We start from the raw sequence: 17,346 nt of genomic DNA, 5'->3' as shown, positions 1-17,346 counted from the left end.
TTCCTCTTTTGGCACCAGACCACCTTCCTATAGCATACCTCAACAGAAAGGGCTACTTCTCTATGGTTATGCAAGACTTGGTGATCTCCAGGGATGCTTCAGCAATATTAGTGTGAGCTGGTCAGGGAAGGTACATGAGGCTGTCATCTTTAAGAACACACGACTGTTCAGAAAGCTGCAAAAAGGGACATACTTTCCCAACCAGCAGATTACCATTGGTGATGCTGAAATGCCAGTAGTGATCCTGGGGGACCAAGCCTACACCTTGCTCCCCAGGTCATGAAGGCCACCTTGAGAGCAACAAAAGATTCAACTACCAGCTCAGCAGGTGCAGGATAAAATTTGAATGTGCTTTTGGTAGATTGAAGGGATGTTGGCATTGTTTACTCACAAGACTGGATCTCAATGAGAAAAATATCCCAATGGTTATAGCAGCCTGTTGTCTCCTGCATAATATCTATAAGGCAAAGGAAGAAAAGTTGCCACTAGGGTGGAGCACAGAGGTGGAATACCCAGACACAAGGGCCGTTACAAGAGCCCAGCATGGAGCTATGCAGTTGTAGGGGGCTTTGAAAGAGCACTTTAAAGGTGTCGTCACACTAGTGTGCTGTGCTGGACTTTTCTCTGGCCCCAAAGGTTTGTGGGCTGTTTGGAATTGTGCAGCATGTGTTGTACATTTATGTGTATAACACTGTCTTATAATAACCCTATGAACATTTATAACATTACACTCTTTCACTGAAACGATGAATTAAGCAGTGCTCTCTGTACATTTACACACGGTACTCGGCATTTTCTTGAACCTATGAGTTGTCTGGTGCCATACACTTACAAGTACTGGGCGCTTTGAGTACTTCTACATGTTCTGCAATATGCGTGATGCACTAGTAAAGATGAATTTGTCTTCAAAACCAGAATTTTATTGACTGGTGAAAGCAGTGTAAAAATGTGCAGCTAAGAAAGGGCAACACAATACAAACATAAATTAACTGAAGAGAACTTTACATTTAAAAGGCAGCAAAGATTTAGAAAAGCAGCTGCTCAGTGTCATTTCAGTGCACAAATGCAGTCCATTTTAGCTACACATACAGCAGCCGTGCCTCTCGTAGGTCAATGCTGTATGTGAAGTTGCAGTTGTCCTTACTGTCTGCTAGCGTGGCGTGGTGGGGTATGTATGTGACCCATGGTGCCAAGTGGATTGTTGCAGGGTGTAGGAAGATGCCACTATGGAGGTCTCCAGGGACTGCAAAGAATGGCAAATCCATGATTGTTGGACCTTTAGGTCAACTAGAGTTTGCAGCATATGTGTTTGCTACCTGAGAAGCTCCATTATGTCGAGGTGCATCTCCCTCTCCTTTTCCTGATGAGATTCTTGGGTCTTTCTCCATTTTCCCCTGTTCTTTCTATCCCTCTCCATGCCTTCTGCCATTGGCCAGCCGGGCCCTTTGTCTGCGTTCCAATTCAGCACTGGCTTGTAGGATCTCCTCTTCTTTGTCCTTCACATCAGAGTCAGGTGTTCCATGGTGATGACGAGGGTACCCCTCAAGACCTTAACAGCAGCAGCTATAGATAAAACACACATTTACCATTATGTAAATGTCACAACAACAAGCAAAATATAAGGTTCCAAATTGCCTTCCCTCATTCCCATAATAAAACGTTAATAAGACAGGCTTCTTGACACTTCAGCTGTGGAGCGCCTCTGCATAGTACAGCTCTCCATCCCAGCCATAGTGAGTATGATCTATAAGTGGTCACCTTGGGGGGTGCGGGGGGGAAGGAGAGCATTAACATTTTCAGTTGCTGAAACAATTTGGTCCCTATTTTTATGGGTATAAGTATAGGGCACTGGCACTGAAACTTGGTACTGTTTTCCACAGGCTGGGGTGATTTTTGCTGAAATCACACTCCTGAGGGTAACAAAGGCACAGAGAACACAGCTGCTGGTGTCCTGAAGCCACCTGGGCCCATATGCCACTAGTTTACTGCAATCATGTCAGCTGAACTTATTGCAGAGTAGTGTGGGAAAATGTCCTACCATGAAGGAAGAAAGAAGGCAGCCCTTCCTAGAAACCTGTGGGAGAGGTCTGCAGAGCACGTCCATGAAAGTGTCAGTGAAATCTCTCAGGAGGACAGAAGCGACATTCCTACGTGCATCAACAAATTGCTTTGCACACCCTGCACTGGGAATGAGCAGATATCAACTCTACCGGTACTCCTACTTCTTCTCATCTGTGTAAGACAATGAAAAGTTGATACATATGTCTTTGGTAACTTAGTATGGCCCAGGCCCATCTTTACATTTAAACAGTGTAAGCATGCACACACTTACCCGAGATTCCTTCTTCTGGATCAGGCTCATCCGTGCTTGGCTGGTGAGACCACCTAGACTGCAGTGGAGTCTTAAATAGGTCCTGAATTGCAGCATAGCTGGACCCTCCCACCATGTGTTCTTTCTCCTCCTCGTTGCTGTTCACAGCAGGGTTCTGTGTGTTGGGCTCCACCGAGATATCTGCAGTGGGCTGCTGGGTGCTGGTGGGGTCTCTGGCAAGTATGGCATGCAGCTTGTCATAAAAGTCGCCGGTCTGTGGCTCAGCACCAAATTGAGTGTTGTGGGATGCCCCCCTCAATTTCTTAATTTCCACATGGCACGGCTGCTGATCTCTATTACACCCCTTTTGCCCACATCCCCTGAGCAAACTGTTCATAGATATCCATGTTTCTACGACTATTCCTTAGCTGTGCCTCTTCTCCCCACAGGCTCACTTGATCCAATATCTCCTGTATACTGCAGGCAGAAGTACGTCTGGAGTGTGTAGCCAGCATGGTTGGTTGGGCAACTGCACACAACAAGGAAGAGCTGCTAGGTGTGCTTGCCACGCTGGCAATCAGTCTTTCATGAAGACATGGAGTGTTTTTAAGGGCAGGAGGGGGCTTTCAGTCTCTGTGAGCCCTGGGCTGTGGAGTTTACAATTGTGACCGGAGCTGTACAGCTGCTGAAGGGCTGTTACAGCTGACACGGGTCACACGGTGTCTACACTCACACTGCACTGATCACAGGCTGTCAACAATGACTCATCTGTGTTTGGGGAGGTGGTTTTGCTGGGTGCTTATGTTAGCAGGACACAAATCTGAGTGTAGACACATGCACAGACAAATCAACGAAAGGTGACTTATGTCAACCTAACTTTGTAGTGTAGACCAGGCCTGAGAAGCAGCAGTATTAATGCAAGTTTTTAGACATTTGGAGAACATTGGGTGTGAATTCTCATGATTTCTTTGAGATGAGCATATTTTTTAGCTGCCGTTATTCTGATTAAGTGGCTTTGACTACCTGTAAATATAAACCAATAGCGTTTCTGTGAAAGTGTGAAAAGTTCTCATGCATGGAAACAAGCAGTGTGGAAATGATTTTAATAGGGAGTATTAAGGCGGAGTTGCTTGCTGTTCCAGCTTCCATTCTTCTGGGGGAAGGCTGCTTTTACTTTAAATCCATACATTTATCTAAATTAAATAATCTGAAGATTACTTCCAATTATTATAAGTGCCCATTTCATGCCTATCTCTTTAAAGAGATAGCTTCCCCTGCTCTCCAGAATGGGTATGATCACCCCTATCCACTCTTTGCAATGTCTCACTGCATGTGGGGATTTCTCACATACCTTGAGAGGCATTTGGGTGCCCCTTTCTATTCGGCTGCTCTGCAGACTCAGTCCTTTCTCTTTCCTCCTCCTTTTCATCAGCTCTCTGTGCTCTTTTTGCTTGTTCTGGACCTCGATCAGCACTGTGATGAAGGAGTTCTTCACCTCTTTCTCGAACTCCAGCTCATCTCGACGAGCCAGCTGCTGCACCAGCTCTTCTGAGTAGTCACGGATGGCACCCTCCACATTGTCCAGCAGCTCGACCAACTCAGACACTGACATCTGTTCCAAACCTTCACAATTAGAAGAGGTACGCGTTCATTTAAAAATACTGGATGCAATTGGGTACTATCGGGCAGAGACTTTGTGTCTTGTGAGTGGAATGTCAAAAAAGCTCAGCCAGTACCACAGAGACGTGTGGCATTTTTAAGCCTGGCTGCTTAAATGATGATTCATGTTCGTTGGTACAAAATTGCTAAATTAAGTACATCACTTTCTACGACTATAAAACCTGCCAGTTTCCGGAAGAATGACTTCAGCCAAATTTCACTCAGCTGCCTCCTCACTCTTCAGGCACCTAAAATCCGTAGGTCCATAAAACCCTACCAGGAAGAATGCACAGTCTAGGCACCTTCATACTTACCTCGTGCCTAAGCCCCAGTGGAATCCTCAAGTTCCCGTACCTCTCTTTCCTGAGGGGCCCAATTTAGTCGGAGTTCTCAGAGCCCATTTAATCACATAAAATGGCCATCCGGGGAGGAGGTGGCACCATCCTTACGACCTGTAGATCAGTGACTAGTGCATTCACCCAGGATGTGGGAGAGTCCTATTCATTTCCCCCTCTCTGCCACGTAGGGGGAAGGTATTTGCACTGGGGAAAATGCCCTAACTACCACATGGGCTACATGGAATTCTACAGGGGGGTGCTCTCAGTCTCTCCTGAGGAAGCTGTTCCACTGGGTAGAAATAATTATGCATTGGACAAGATCAACAGAGGGAGAAAGACTCTACTGCCCAGTGATTAGGGAAATCATCTGGGAGATTCAGGTACAGTTGCCCTGCCTGAGTGCCTATGTAATTGTTTATATACAGGGTAAGAGCTCCAACAGAATACCCCACACCCGGTGGTTAAGGCATTCTTCCAGAAGGGGTAAAACCTACATTCATGTTCTTGTTCCACATCAGGCAGAAGAACTAGGCAATAATTGCATTATTTTTTTGTAAATAAGTGTGGTATTACCTCATCTGGATGCACAGGTAGCTCAGAAGGAGGGTTGTTAAAGAGCCCAGGAAAGGTAAATCAACAACAGAGCTTAGAGAATATTGTGGCCATTACTGAGAGATGATACTTCCAGGTTCCAGAAAAGTTACTGGGTTTTGGTTTGTCCAGGCTGAGACCCTAAAAGATCAAAAGCCCCGTATGGGTTTAAAAGGTGTCCCTGGCAGATAGGGAGGGGGCAAGTGGTCAGTTCAGCTCTGCTGGAGTTTGATAGAGAGACAGCAAGTCAGCCTGCTGGAGGCTGACACAGAGACTGACTGTGAGTCAGGATCTGCAGCAAGCAAGCAAGCTGTAACTTGGTGCCCAGTAAGAATAGGGGACACCAAGGCAAAGTTATATCTATGTAGGGACTTGAGGGTCATGACAATATGTGTATAGGTCTCTTTGTTATTTTTAAATCAACATCTCGAAGCTCCATGTACCATTTGGGAAAAATAAAGCATCCTTCTGTGTCCCTGAGCACAGACCCCCAAAGGAGAAGTCTGGCAGGGTCCATGCACAGTCGGACCTGCTAGATAACACAATTGGTGCCCTGGGAGGTGTAACCCAGAGACCCAGTCAGAGAGTAGCTGGATTGCAGGATCCCACTCCAGAGAGAAACAGAGGCCAGAGCCTGCCACTTGAAAGCGGTGTCCTTGAGGAAGTGGAAGAGGGTCTCAGAAAGGGCAGCCTATTCTTGGGTCTCCCACATCTGTCCCCAGTGCTCTGTTACTGGGCTAAAAGTTATAAGAGGGGCACCACTTCCTCTTCCTTGTGAGAAAGAGGTTAGATATGTAACTCCAGGAGAGGGTTCACAGCTGTGAATCCTGAACGGAGAGAGTGCCTCCCTCTGACTTGGATTTAGATGCCTAACTCCTTTGGGGTGGTAGGGCTTAGGCCACACCCTTCTCCTCAGTATTTCTGAATCAAAAGAGCAGTGGATAAATTTTTCAAAAGCACTTAGGGGGCTAGATCTAGAGAAGGAGTTATGTGTTGCAAACACCTAACTCCTACGAAGGCCCCCCATATAATGCCTGGGAAGAGTTTGGCACCTAAGAATGAGATCCTCAGCCACCAGTTAGCTGAGCATACAGCCAGCAAAGGGGTGGAGTTTAGAGCCCAGATTCAGAGAGGTATTTAGGCACCTATCTCTGCTGAGGAGTCTCAGCTATAAACACTCTTCTAGAGTTAGGCACCTATGCCAAGGCAGCACTATGTCATTAGAAAGCACAGATACCCAGCAGTCAGAACGCTCTCCTGGTGTTTGGGGCTCCCCAGTTCAAACACCTACTTTGGAGCAGGGACTTGAGGCTACACTTCTACCACCCAGCTGAGGGCCCTCACCACAGTGCCATCGTGAAACGGAGCTGTTGGCCCCTTACTGAAACTTAGCAGGGGTGTTGGTTGACCCTCTCTCAGTGCCTAAAAAAAAAAGGGAGGGACCAATCAGAAATGAGACTGACAGTCCCCAGGGCCAATAGGGAGAGATCAGTGTTCCAGGTCAGCCCAATTGACAGGGGAGGCCGGCCAATGAAGGAGTCAGGAGCCTGGGGGGGCCTGTCCTCCATGTGAGCAGCAGCTGCCTAAGCCAGAGTAGGGCAGAGCTAAGGGGAGAGCAGCAGCAGCAGCATGGAGACAGAGGATGCAGAGCTGAGCTGGAGCCAAGGGGGCCAGAGCTGGGCTGGAAGCAGAGCAGCAGCACTGAGCCAGAGGAGGGGGAGCAGAAGCTGGAGCAACGGAGCAATGCAGACCAGCCACTTCAACAGTAAGCCAGGATAGTGACACTGGCCATGCCTCAAGTAACACTACAGCAGAATGTGGTGAGCAGTTAGGGAGAGCAAGGGGGGACCGTGGGCAGCGGGCCCAGTGCAGGGAGACGTTGCCAGACAAGAGGGCCTTGAAAGTCCGACTCGGAGGAGGGACATGACCCAGACAGGGGGGCTGATACTGGGGAGAAGGGTCCTGCCCCCTAGACTCTAGGCTTAGGGCATGGGGACATTACTAGAGCAGGTGTCCTACCCCTGGTATCACCACAGCACAGCCAGGGCGTGTGAGGGAAATCTGGGACGTGTGAGGAGCAGCCTGAATTTTTCTTACATCCCAGAGACAGCTGTTTGTGGTGTCCCCAGGCCCACACAGCAGGGTTACTTGTTTCCTTTAACCGTTCCCATTTTTTCCTTCTTTTTTACAACTGTTATTTAATAAATTGTATTTGGTCTGAACTATATACAATGATCAGTGGGTCAGAGAAGCATCTGGTGCAGAGAGAGTACACGGAGTAGGGACACCCTAGCCCCTGTCCTAAGTAGCCATGACAAGACTGAGGGTTAAGACCCCCCAGGAATCCTGGGCCCAACCTTGTTGGGATTACGAGGACTCTGCCACACAGGAGAGTGGAATGGGAGTCCTTGAGGTCAGGCAGGCCTCTAGGGAAAGGGAGCTGGAGCGAGGACTCAGATCCTTTTGCTAGCTGATTCCACCAGGGTAGTGCATTAGCCAGGAAAGTTCCCCACAATAGCAGGACCAACCCCCGCTTATAATTGTATATGCTGGGCTGAGTTTCTCTCAGTCTCTCCTGTTGAAGCAATAATTACATATTCATTGGGAGAGAGAAAGAAAGTGAAAGATTAACTCGATATTCTGGTGGTTAGGGCACTCATGGGAGATGTGGGAGAACAGGTTCATTTCCCTGGTCTATTAAATGTTCAATTATTTACACAAAGTGAAACAGCTCCAGCAGGAAAGATTGGCTAATGTAGTGCCCATCTTTAAAAAAGGGAAGAAGGAGGATCCTGGGAACTACAGGCCAGTCAGCCTCACCTCAGTCCCTGGAAAAATCATGGAGCAGGTCCTCAAGGAATCAATTCTGAAGCACTTAGAGGAGAGGAAAGTGATAGGAACAGTCAGCATGGATTCACCAAGGGAAGGTCATGCCTGACTAATCTAATTGCCTTCTATGACGAGATAACTGGCTCTGTGGATGAGGGGAAAGCGGTGGACATGTTGTTCCTTGACTTTAGCAAAGCTTTTGACACGGTCTCCCACAGTATTCTTGCCAGCAAGTTAAAGAAGTATGGGCTGGATGAATGGACTATAAGGTGGATAGAAAGCTGGCTAGATTGTCGGGCTCAATGGGTAGTGATCTATGGCTCCATGTCTAGTTTGCAGCTGGTATCAAGTGGAGTGCCCCAAGGGTCGGTCCTCGGACCGGTCTTGTTCAATATCTTCATAAATGATCTGGAGGATGGTGTGGATTGCACCCTAAGCAAGTTTGCAGATGACACTAAACTGGGAGGAGAGGTAGATATGCTGGAGGGTACGGATAAGATACAGAGGGCCCTAGACAAATTAGAGGATTGGGCCAAAAGAAATCTGATGAGGTTCAACAAGGACAAGTGCAGAGTCTTGCACTTAGGACGGAAGAATCACATGCACCGCTACAGACTAGGGACCGAATGGATTGGCAGCAGTTCTGCAGAAAAGGACCTACGAGTTACAGTGGACGAAAATCTGGATATGAGTCAACAGTGTGCCCTTGTTGCCAAAAAAGCCAATGGCATTTTGAAATGTATATGTAGGGGCATTGCTAGCAGATCGAGGGATGTGATCGTTCCCCTCTATTCGACATTGGTGAGGGCTCATCTGGAGTACTGTGTCCAGTTTTGGGCCCACACTACAAGAAAGATGTGGAAAAATTGGAAAGAGTCCAGCAGAGGGCAACAAAAATTATTAGGGGACTGGAACACATGACTTACGAGGAGAGGCTGAGGGAACTGGGATTGTTTAGTCTGCAGAAGAGAAGAATGAGGGGGATCTGATAGCTGCTTTCAACTACCTGAAAGGGGGTTCCAAAGAGGATGGATCTAGACTTGCTCTCAGTGGTAGCTGATGACAGAACAAGGAGTAATGGTCTCAAGTTACAGTGAGGGAGGTTTAGGTTGAATATTAAGAAAAACTTTTTCACTAAGAGGGTGGTGAAACACTGGAATGTGTTACCTAGGGATGTGGTGGAATCTCCTTCCTTAAAAATATCTAAGGTCAGGCTTGACAAAGCCCTGGCTGGGATGATTTAGTTGGGGATCGGTCCTGCTTTGAGCAGGGGTTTGGACTAGATGACCTCCTGAAGTCCCTTCCAACCATGATATTCTATGATTCTATGATTGAGGCACTATACCTATAGAATATGTGGTTAGGGTCCTAGTGGTTAGGGTCCTTTACTAGTGAAAGGGAGATCTAGGTTCAGTTTCTTGCTTTAGAACAAGGGGTTTGAATCTGACTCCTGCATCAGTATCCTACTTGTTGGTTTCAGAGTAGCAGCCGTGTTAGTCTGTATTCACAAAAAGAAAAGGAGGACTTGTGGCACCTTAGAGACTAACCAATTTATTTGAGCATGAGCTTTCGTGAGCTACAGCTCACTTCATCGGATGCATTCAGTGGAAAATACAGTATTTTCCTCTGAATGCGTCCGATGAAGTCAGCTGTAGCTCACAAAAGCTTATGCTGAAGTTTCCACTGAATGCATTGGATGAAGTGAGCTGTAGCTCACGAAAGCTTATGCTCAAATAAATTTGTTAGTCTCTAAGGTGCCACAAGTACTCCTTTTCTTTTTGTGCCTATGCATCTCAGGAGAGCTCCTTCCTGCTTAGATAGAAAAGCTTCCTTTGCTTTCTTTCTTTTTCTGAATGCTGCCCCAGGGGGGCGTTCTCTTCTTTCACTCATGACTGCTGTTCTGTGCCAGCTAAAGTGGCTCTCAACACTCAATTGAAGGGGACAAATAAGCAGGCTGGTAACAGGGCCTGAGTGAGGGAAGGTATCAGCGTCTTAGGGCCTAACTGGCTCCTACTACTGCAGTTGACTGCCTGTTCTCCTCAAGTGGGTTCAGGGAAGCAGCAGGACACAGGGAGCTCCCTGAGAAGCTGGGGTTAATCAGTCCAGGCTCCTGGGGGTGCTAGCGAGGGACATAAGAGGCTCCTCCCCCTCTCTCTCCCTGCAGCTCCTGCTGCTTTCTGTTATTCCTGCTCCCCTGTTCTCCTGCCTGCCTGTTCTGTCTCTTGCGCCCTCCTTCCTCCAGCCCAGCACTCCCCCATCTCTGTGCATCCAGAGCAGGGAGAATCCAGATGCACCAGCAGCAGATACCATTTTCTACACGCTGGGTCCTAGTGGCGCCCCCCATAGTCTGGCACCTGAGGCAGGCGCCTCAGTTTGCCTCATGGTAAGGCCAGTCCTGCCTTGATAGGACATATCTCAGATAGTACCTACTTCTTTGTGGTAAAGCTCAGAGTATGATGACATGTTTACATGAGAAAGCATCTCTACTTGGAGGGGATTTTCCCGATTTTGGTGATTTTTGATGGAGAAATGTAAAAGCAGATTTTTTTCTGGTAAAATGGCAGAAGTATTTTGTTATGATGATGTAAAGACAACTGTATTGTGCTTTTAATGCGATAGTATTCCATAATCTGTCAATTAACGAGAATGAGGTGGTTTAGTTAGTATGGCTGGTTAAACGTTTTCCACTGAAACTTTGTTCAGTGGAAAATTAGGTTTCTGATAAGATGAAATTTTTTTGCGAAAAGTGTTTCCTTTCCTAAAACTTTTGTGATTTTTCTTGAGAGAGCTGAAAACCCCCAAACTACAAATATTTGGCCAAAAACCAAATATTTTTCAGTCTTCGGCAGTTTTGGGCCAAAACTTTTTGGTCTTCAGCCAAACGTTTTCAGGTTTGCAGTGAAAAGTTGAAATTTTACAGAGATGAAAAAACCCAGTTTCTGACCAGTTTTACTTTGGTTAGCTAATTTCTGAGTTTTTGGAGTCAATAACGCAATAAAGATGCATGTTGTCAGTTGACAGACCAGTCTGCTAGTTTTTGGTTGTCCTATGACAGGACTGGTTGTACAGGTGGGTGTGCAGGGGGTGGCCTGAGTGTCTTTTTCCATGTGGTGCCACTCAGCTGTTTTTTCTTCCTGCACTCTGATTGGCCAGCTGTTTTTACTTTGCTAGTTGGCTAGCCACCTTCTCTTTCTTCTTTTTTTTTTTGTTAAACTCCGCTGATTGGCTGGCTGTAGGGTTTTGTTGTTGTTGTTGTTTTTGCTCAGCCACTCGGGGCTGTAGGGGACACTAAACCCATTTTCTGCCCTGGCCAGCAAAATGGCTCTGGCTGCTCCTGTCCTATGAACAATGCTTTATTGTCTAATTTTTTAATAAAAATAACACCCTGACTCTGACTTCCAGGCTTTCTAACATTTGTGTGGATTTTATGATTTGTTATCATTTCAAAATGAAATGATATCAAATACTGAGACAAAATATGACATCAGCCATAAAGAAATTCATCATACTATATCAATGTCTTTTCAGGGGAAAAGTTTTATAAAACATCTTGAAGGAGCTTCACTTTCCAACCAAACTCTTTCTCTCTCTCTGTTGATACAGCTATCAATAAAAACGTGTTACCACCTCCTTACACTCAACATTGGCCCTCTTAACCCACCTTTCCACTGGAAGTTCATGTTAGCTTGTTACTCAGCATCATTCAGTAGAGTCCTTCTAAGATTCATGGGTTTCCAGGATACAGTTCACATCCTGTAAGTTTGACTTAGATTCTTTATTCCGAGATGTATGGCATTGCATTTTGTGACACTGAATGAGGAATCATGGTTTTAATATGTGTTTTCAATTGTCACCATTTGGAATGTTAATTAGTTGCTGAGTGACTGTACACCCCTAATAACACTGGTGTTTCACCTCTGGAACATTTTAACTAATATTTAGACAACATAGGCAGTTTTTCTAGATTACCTACTACACTGAGCATTCATTTTGTTAGTTTATTTGATTATTTTTTGTATTACAGGACCGCAAAGTGTCTTACAGTCATCAATGAAGTCTTACAGGTCCCCTATGAGTTGGTTCTTATCTCTTCTTAGAGACGAGTAAAATGAGGCCCCAAAAAGCAACTTCTTTTTTTATGAGAGTTCAGAGAGGACTTTTGTTGATGCTCTTTTATTTCCTTTTTACTATAGTGATCTATCACCTCTCGAAGAATCATAGAATATCGGGGTTGGAAGGGACCTCAGGCAGTCATCTAGTCCAACCCCCTGCTCAAAGCAGGACCAATCCCCACCTAAATCATCCCAGCCTGGCCTTTGTCAAGCCGGGCCTTAAAACTATCTAAGGAAGGAGATTCCACCACCTCCCTAGGTAACCCATTCCAGTGTTTCACCACCCTCCTAGTGAAAAAGTTTTTCCTAATATCCAACCTAAACCTCCCCCACTGCAACTTGAGACCATTACTCCTTGTCCTGTCCTCTTCTACCACTGAGAACAGTCTAGGTCCAGCCACTTTGGAACCCCGCTTCAGGTAGTTGAAGGTTGCTATCAAATCCCCCCTCATTCTTCTTTTACGCAGACTAAATAATCCCAGTTCCCTCAGCCTCTCCTCATAAGTCATGTGCTCCAGACCCCTAATCATTTTTGTTGCCCTCCGCTGGACTCTTTCCAATTTTTCCACATCCTTCTTGTAGTGTGGGGCCCAAAACTGGACACAATACTCCAGATGAGGCCTCACCAATGCCGAATAGAGGGGAATGATCACGTCCCTCGATCTGCTGCTAATGCTCCTACTTATACAGCCCAAAATGCCGTTAGCCTTCTTGGCAACAAGGGCACACTGTTGACTCATATCCAGCTTCTCGTCCACTGTAATCCCCAGGTCCTTTCCTGCAGAACTGCTGCCTAGCCACTTGGTCCCTAGTCTGTAGCAGTGCATAGGATTCTTCCGGCCTAAGGACTCTACACTTGTCCTTGTTGAACCTCATCAGATTTTGTCAAGGTTCCTTCCCCACTCTGAACTCTAGGGTACAGATGTGGGGACCTGTATGAAAACCTCCTAAGCTTACTTTTACCAGCTTAGGTTAAAACTTCCCCAAGGTACAAATTATTTTACCCTTTGCCCTTGGATTTCCACTGCCACCACCAAACTTTATCGGAGTTCCTGAAAAAATGGAGTTTGGACACGTCTTTCCCCCCAGAATCCTCCCAACCCTTGCACCCCACTTCCTGGGGAAGGTTTGGTAAAAATCCTCACCAATTTGCATAGGTGACCACAGACCCAAACCCTTGGATCTTAGAACAATGAAAAAGCATTCAGTTTTCTTACAAGAAGACTTTTAATAGAAGTAAAAAGAAATCACCTCTGTAAAATCAGGATGGTAGATACCTTACAGGGTAATTAGATTCAAACATAGAGAATCCCCTAGGCAAAACCTTAAGTTACAAAAAAGACACAGACAGGAATATTCATTCTATTCAGGACAGCTATTTTCTCAGCCATTTAAAGAAATCATAATCTAACACATACCTAGCTAGATTACTTACTAAGTTCTAAGACTCCATTCCTGTTCTGTCCCCAGCAAAAGCTTCACACAGACAGACACAGACCCTTTGTTTTTCTCCCTCCTCCCAGGTTTTGAAAGTCTCTTGTCTCCTCATTGGTCATTTTGGTCAGGTGTCAGCAAGGTTACCTTTAGCTTCTTAATTCTTTACAGGTGAGAGGATTTTTCCTCTGGCCAGGAGGGATTTTAAAGGGATTTACCCTTCCCTTTATATTTATGACAGATTTCTTTTGGCCCAATTCTTTAATTTGTCTAGGTCCCTCTGTATCCTATCTCTACCCTCCAGCATATCTACCACTCCTCCCAGTTTAGTGTCATCTGCAAACTTGCTGAGGGTGCAGTCGACGCCATCCTCCAGATCATTAATGAAGATATTGAACAAAACTGGCCCCAGGACCAACCCTTGAGGCACTCCACTTGATACCGCTGCCAACTAGACATGGAGCCATTGATCGCTACCGTTTGAGCCCAATGATATACCTTGCTTTCTATCCACCTTATAGTCCATTCATCCAGCCCATACTTCTTTAACTTGCTGACAAGAATACTGTGGGAGACCATATCAAAAGCTTTGCTAAAGTCAAGATATATCATGTCCACCGCTTTCCCCATATCCACAGAGCCAGTTATCTCATCATAGAAGGCAATCAAGTTGGTCAGACATGACCTGCCCTTGGTGAATCCATGTTGACTGTTCCTGATCACTTTCCTCTCCTCTAATTGTTTCAAAATTGATTCCTTGAGGACCTGCTCCATGATTTTTCCAGGGACTGAGGTGAGGCTGACTGGCCTGTAGTTCCCCGGATCCTCCTCCTTCCCTTTTTTAAAGAGTATTATCTTTAAATAATTACACTACATCAGCCTTTTTCCAGTCATCTGAGATCCCCCCCGATGGCCATGAGTTTTCAAAGATAATGGCCAATGGCTCTGCAGTCACATCTGGCAACTCCTTTAGCACCCTCAGATGCAGTGCATCCGGCCCCATGGACTTGTGCTCATCCATTTCTAAATAGTCCTGAACCACTTCTTTTTCCACAGAGGGCTGGTCACCTCCTCCCCATACTGTGCTGCCCAGTGCAGTAGTCTGGGAGCTGACCTTGTTTGTGAAGACAGAGGCAAAAAAAGCATTGAGTACATTAGCTTTTTCCACATCCTCTGGCATTAGGTTGCCTTCCCCATTCAGTACGGGGTCCACACTTTCCCTGACCACCTTCTTGTTGCTAACATACCTGTAGAAATTCCTCTTGTTACTCTTAACATCCCTTGCTAGCTGCAACTCCAATTGTGATATGGCCTTCCTGATTTCACTCCTGCATCCCCGAGCAATATTTTTACTCTCCTCCCTGGTCATTTGTCCAATCTTCCACTTCTTGTAAGCTTCTTTTTTGTGTTTAAGATCAGCAAGGATTTCACTGTGAAGCCAAGCTGGTCACCTGCCATATTTACTATTCTTTCTACACATCAAGATGATTTGTTCCTGCAACCTCAATAAGGATTCTTTAAAATACAGCCAGCTCTCCTAGACTCCTTTCCCCCTCATGTTATTCTCCCAGGGGATCCTGCCCATCAGTTCCCTGAGGGAATCAAAGTCTGCTTTTCTGAAGTCCAAGGTCCGTATTCTGCTGCTCTCCTTTCTTCCTTTTGTCAGGATCCTGAACTTGACCATCTCATGGTCACTGCTCCCCATGTTCCCATCCACTTTTGCTTCCCCCTACTAATTCTTCCCTGTTTGTGAGCATCAGGTCAAGAAGAGCTCCGCCCCTAGTCAGTTCTTCCAGCACTTGCACCAGGAAATTGTCCCCTACAGTTTCCAAAAACTTCCTGGATTGTTTGTGCACCGCTGTATTGCTTTCCCAGCAGATATCAGGGTGATTGAAGTCCCCCACGAGAACCAGAGCCTGTGATCTAGTAACTTCTGTTAGTTGCCTGAAGAAAGCCTCGTCCACCTCATCCCCCTGGTCTGATGGTCTATAGCAGACTCCCACCACAACATCACCCTTGTTGCTCACACTTCTAAATTTAATCCAGAGACTCTCAGGTTTTTCTGCAGTTTCATACCGGAGCTCTGAGCAGTCATACTGCTCCCTTACATACAGTGCAACTCCCCCACCTTTTCTGCCCTGCCTGTCCTTCCTGAACAGTTTATACCCATCCATAACAGTACTCCAGTCATGTGAGTTATCCCACCAAGTCTCTGTTATTCCAATCACATCATAGTTCCTTGACTGTGCCAGGACTTCCAGTTCTCCCTGCTTGTTTCCCAGGCTTCTTGCATTTGTGTATAGGCACTTTAGATAACTCGATGATCATCCTGCTTTCTCAGTATGAGGCAGGAGCCCTCCCCTCTTGTGCTCTCCTGCTCGTGCTTCCTCCTGGTATCCCAGTAACCAAACTCCATCCTAGCAGATCTATCTAGCACACTAGACAATAGAATTATAGAGAGAGGTCCATGCAATATGGATGAAAGAAACATTTATTCAAATAAGACTTAAAATACCTTGTATTATAACAACACCAACTGAGAGAACTGAATAGTATCCTAGAGAAAACATGAACAATGTCAACTTTCTTAAGCCCCAAACTGAAGTCTCCCTCTGCCCTTCCCACATGTCCTCACCTTCATAGGACCAATTGTTGTTAAAGGTTTGTGTCAAAATCTGCATCTCCTGCAACAGGATTGAATCAGCCTGAGAGGAAGTTTCTCCTCCATCCTCCTCCTCCAAGATCTCTTCTTCTTCTTCAGGATCTGGGGAATTCTGCATCATCTCCTCAATTTCTTCAATTACCTGATAAGATAATATGAATGCCAGTCACTGAATTGTATTTGAATGACCAATAGCTGGATTCAGCACTAACAGATCATTGCTGATACTATGTAAATACCATGCTTTCAGAACAACAGCTGGAGAGCTTCTGCATATAGTACTATAAAGGGTATTAACTGCATTTTTAACTTTAGATAATACTGTGTAAGCAATTATCAGCAATATTTGTGAACATATAAGTATGGTATGCAAGCAGACCAGGGTATCCTTCAGAATATGGAAATGCAGCCCAAGAGAAGACAATCATAAGAAACATAAACCAAAACTGTCAAACTTTCAGAAGTGCTCAGCACCCAGCAGTCCCATGGGAGTCACTAGAATTAAGAGAGCTCAGCACCTTTGGTAACAAGGCCACTTATTTAGATGCCTAAATATGGATTTAGGGGATAGAACTTAAAACACCTGAATTTGAACATTTTGACCTAAAAATATAGCAGACAAAATATAATGTGGAAATTAACAAGGCAAATTAAAATTATTTAAGTATGTCAGAAGCAGAAAGCCTGTGAGAGAACTAGTGACTCTTTTGAACTATAAGGGAGTTAGAGGGAGCAACTAAAGCACATAATCAAATTGCTGACAAGCTGAATGATTTTTGAATCAGTCTTCGTCAGAGGATGATGGTGAAATACCTGACTTGGAGACAGAGTTTTCAGAAGAAGAGGTGATGAATCAAACTGGTACACTAAAGAGTCCCCAGGGCAGGTTCCTACAGCCAAATGCTCTGCAGGAACTTAAGACTGAAGGCACTGGGCTGATAGCAAAATGTGCACTCTTTCATTAAAAACAGAAGTCTGTTTGAGCATGGGAGAGTAGCAAATGTGGTGCCAGGATATTAAAAAATGCACTAGAGGCAAACCTGGGATTACAGAGCAGTGAGCCTTACTTCATTAAAACTGGCTGAAACCACAATTAAAGACAGAACTATAAACACAAAAAAGGTCATGACATTGCAAGATCAACCCCTGCCTTCGCTAGCAGTGATGCCAGCCTCGATTACCCCCTATCCACTTTCCTGCAAGCATGCATGTGCTGTGTCCTAGGTTTCCCTTACAAATGGGAAAAGTTCCCAGACAAATTCCATAAAGCCACTACTTTGTCCCCCTTCAAGCCTCTCCTCAAAATTCATCTCTTCCATAACACCTACTGTAAACAGCAACCAGATAATGGCTGGGCAGTGGAGAGCTGTGATCACTGCTGCTGACCAGCTGAGAGCACACATCCCACTG

The 17,346-nt window shown here is 45.5% G+C and overlaps 1 protein-coding gene across 5 annotated transcripts in view; it reads right to left on the bottom strand.

Moving 5' to 3' along the window:
* The window catches only part of FEZ1 (fasciculation and elongation protein zeta 1), a 162,735-nt gene that overhangs the window by 45,553 nt on the left and 99,836 nt on the right, over positions 1 to 17,346 (bottom strand). For all 5 annotated transcript variants that reach the window (XM_084612072.1, XM_084612071.1, XM_084612069.1 and 2 more), the window contains 2 exons: positions 15,910 to 16,078; positions 3,663 to 3,934 (listed from right to left, as the gene is read on the bottom strand). In XM_084612072.1, coding sequence (XP_084468198.1) covers positions 3,663 to 3,934; positions 15,910 to 16,078 — 441 coding nt within the window. The remainder of the gene's footprint in view (positions 1 to 3,662; positions 3,935 to 15,909; positions 16,079 to 17,346) is intronic.

This window comes from Lepidochelys olivacea, assembly GCF_965140295.1.
Source record: "Lepidochelys olivacea isolate rLepOli2 genome assembly, chromosome: 22".
Classification (NCBI taxonomy): Eukaryota; Metazoa; Chordata; order Testudines; family Cheloniidae; genus Lepidochelys; species Lepidochelys olivacea.
Note: the sequence above shows the minus strand (reverse complement) of the source record. Positions and strands in the feature narration are given on the sequence as shown.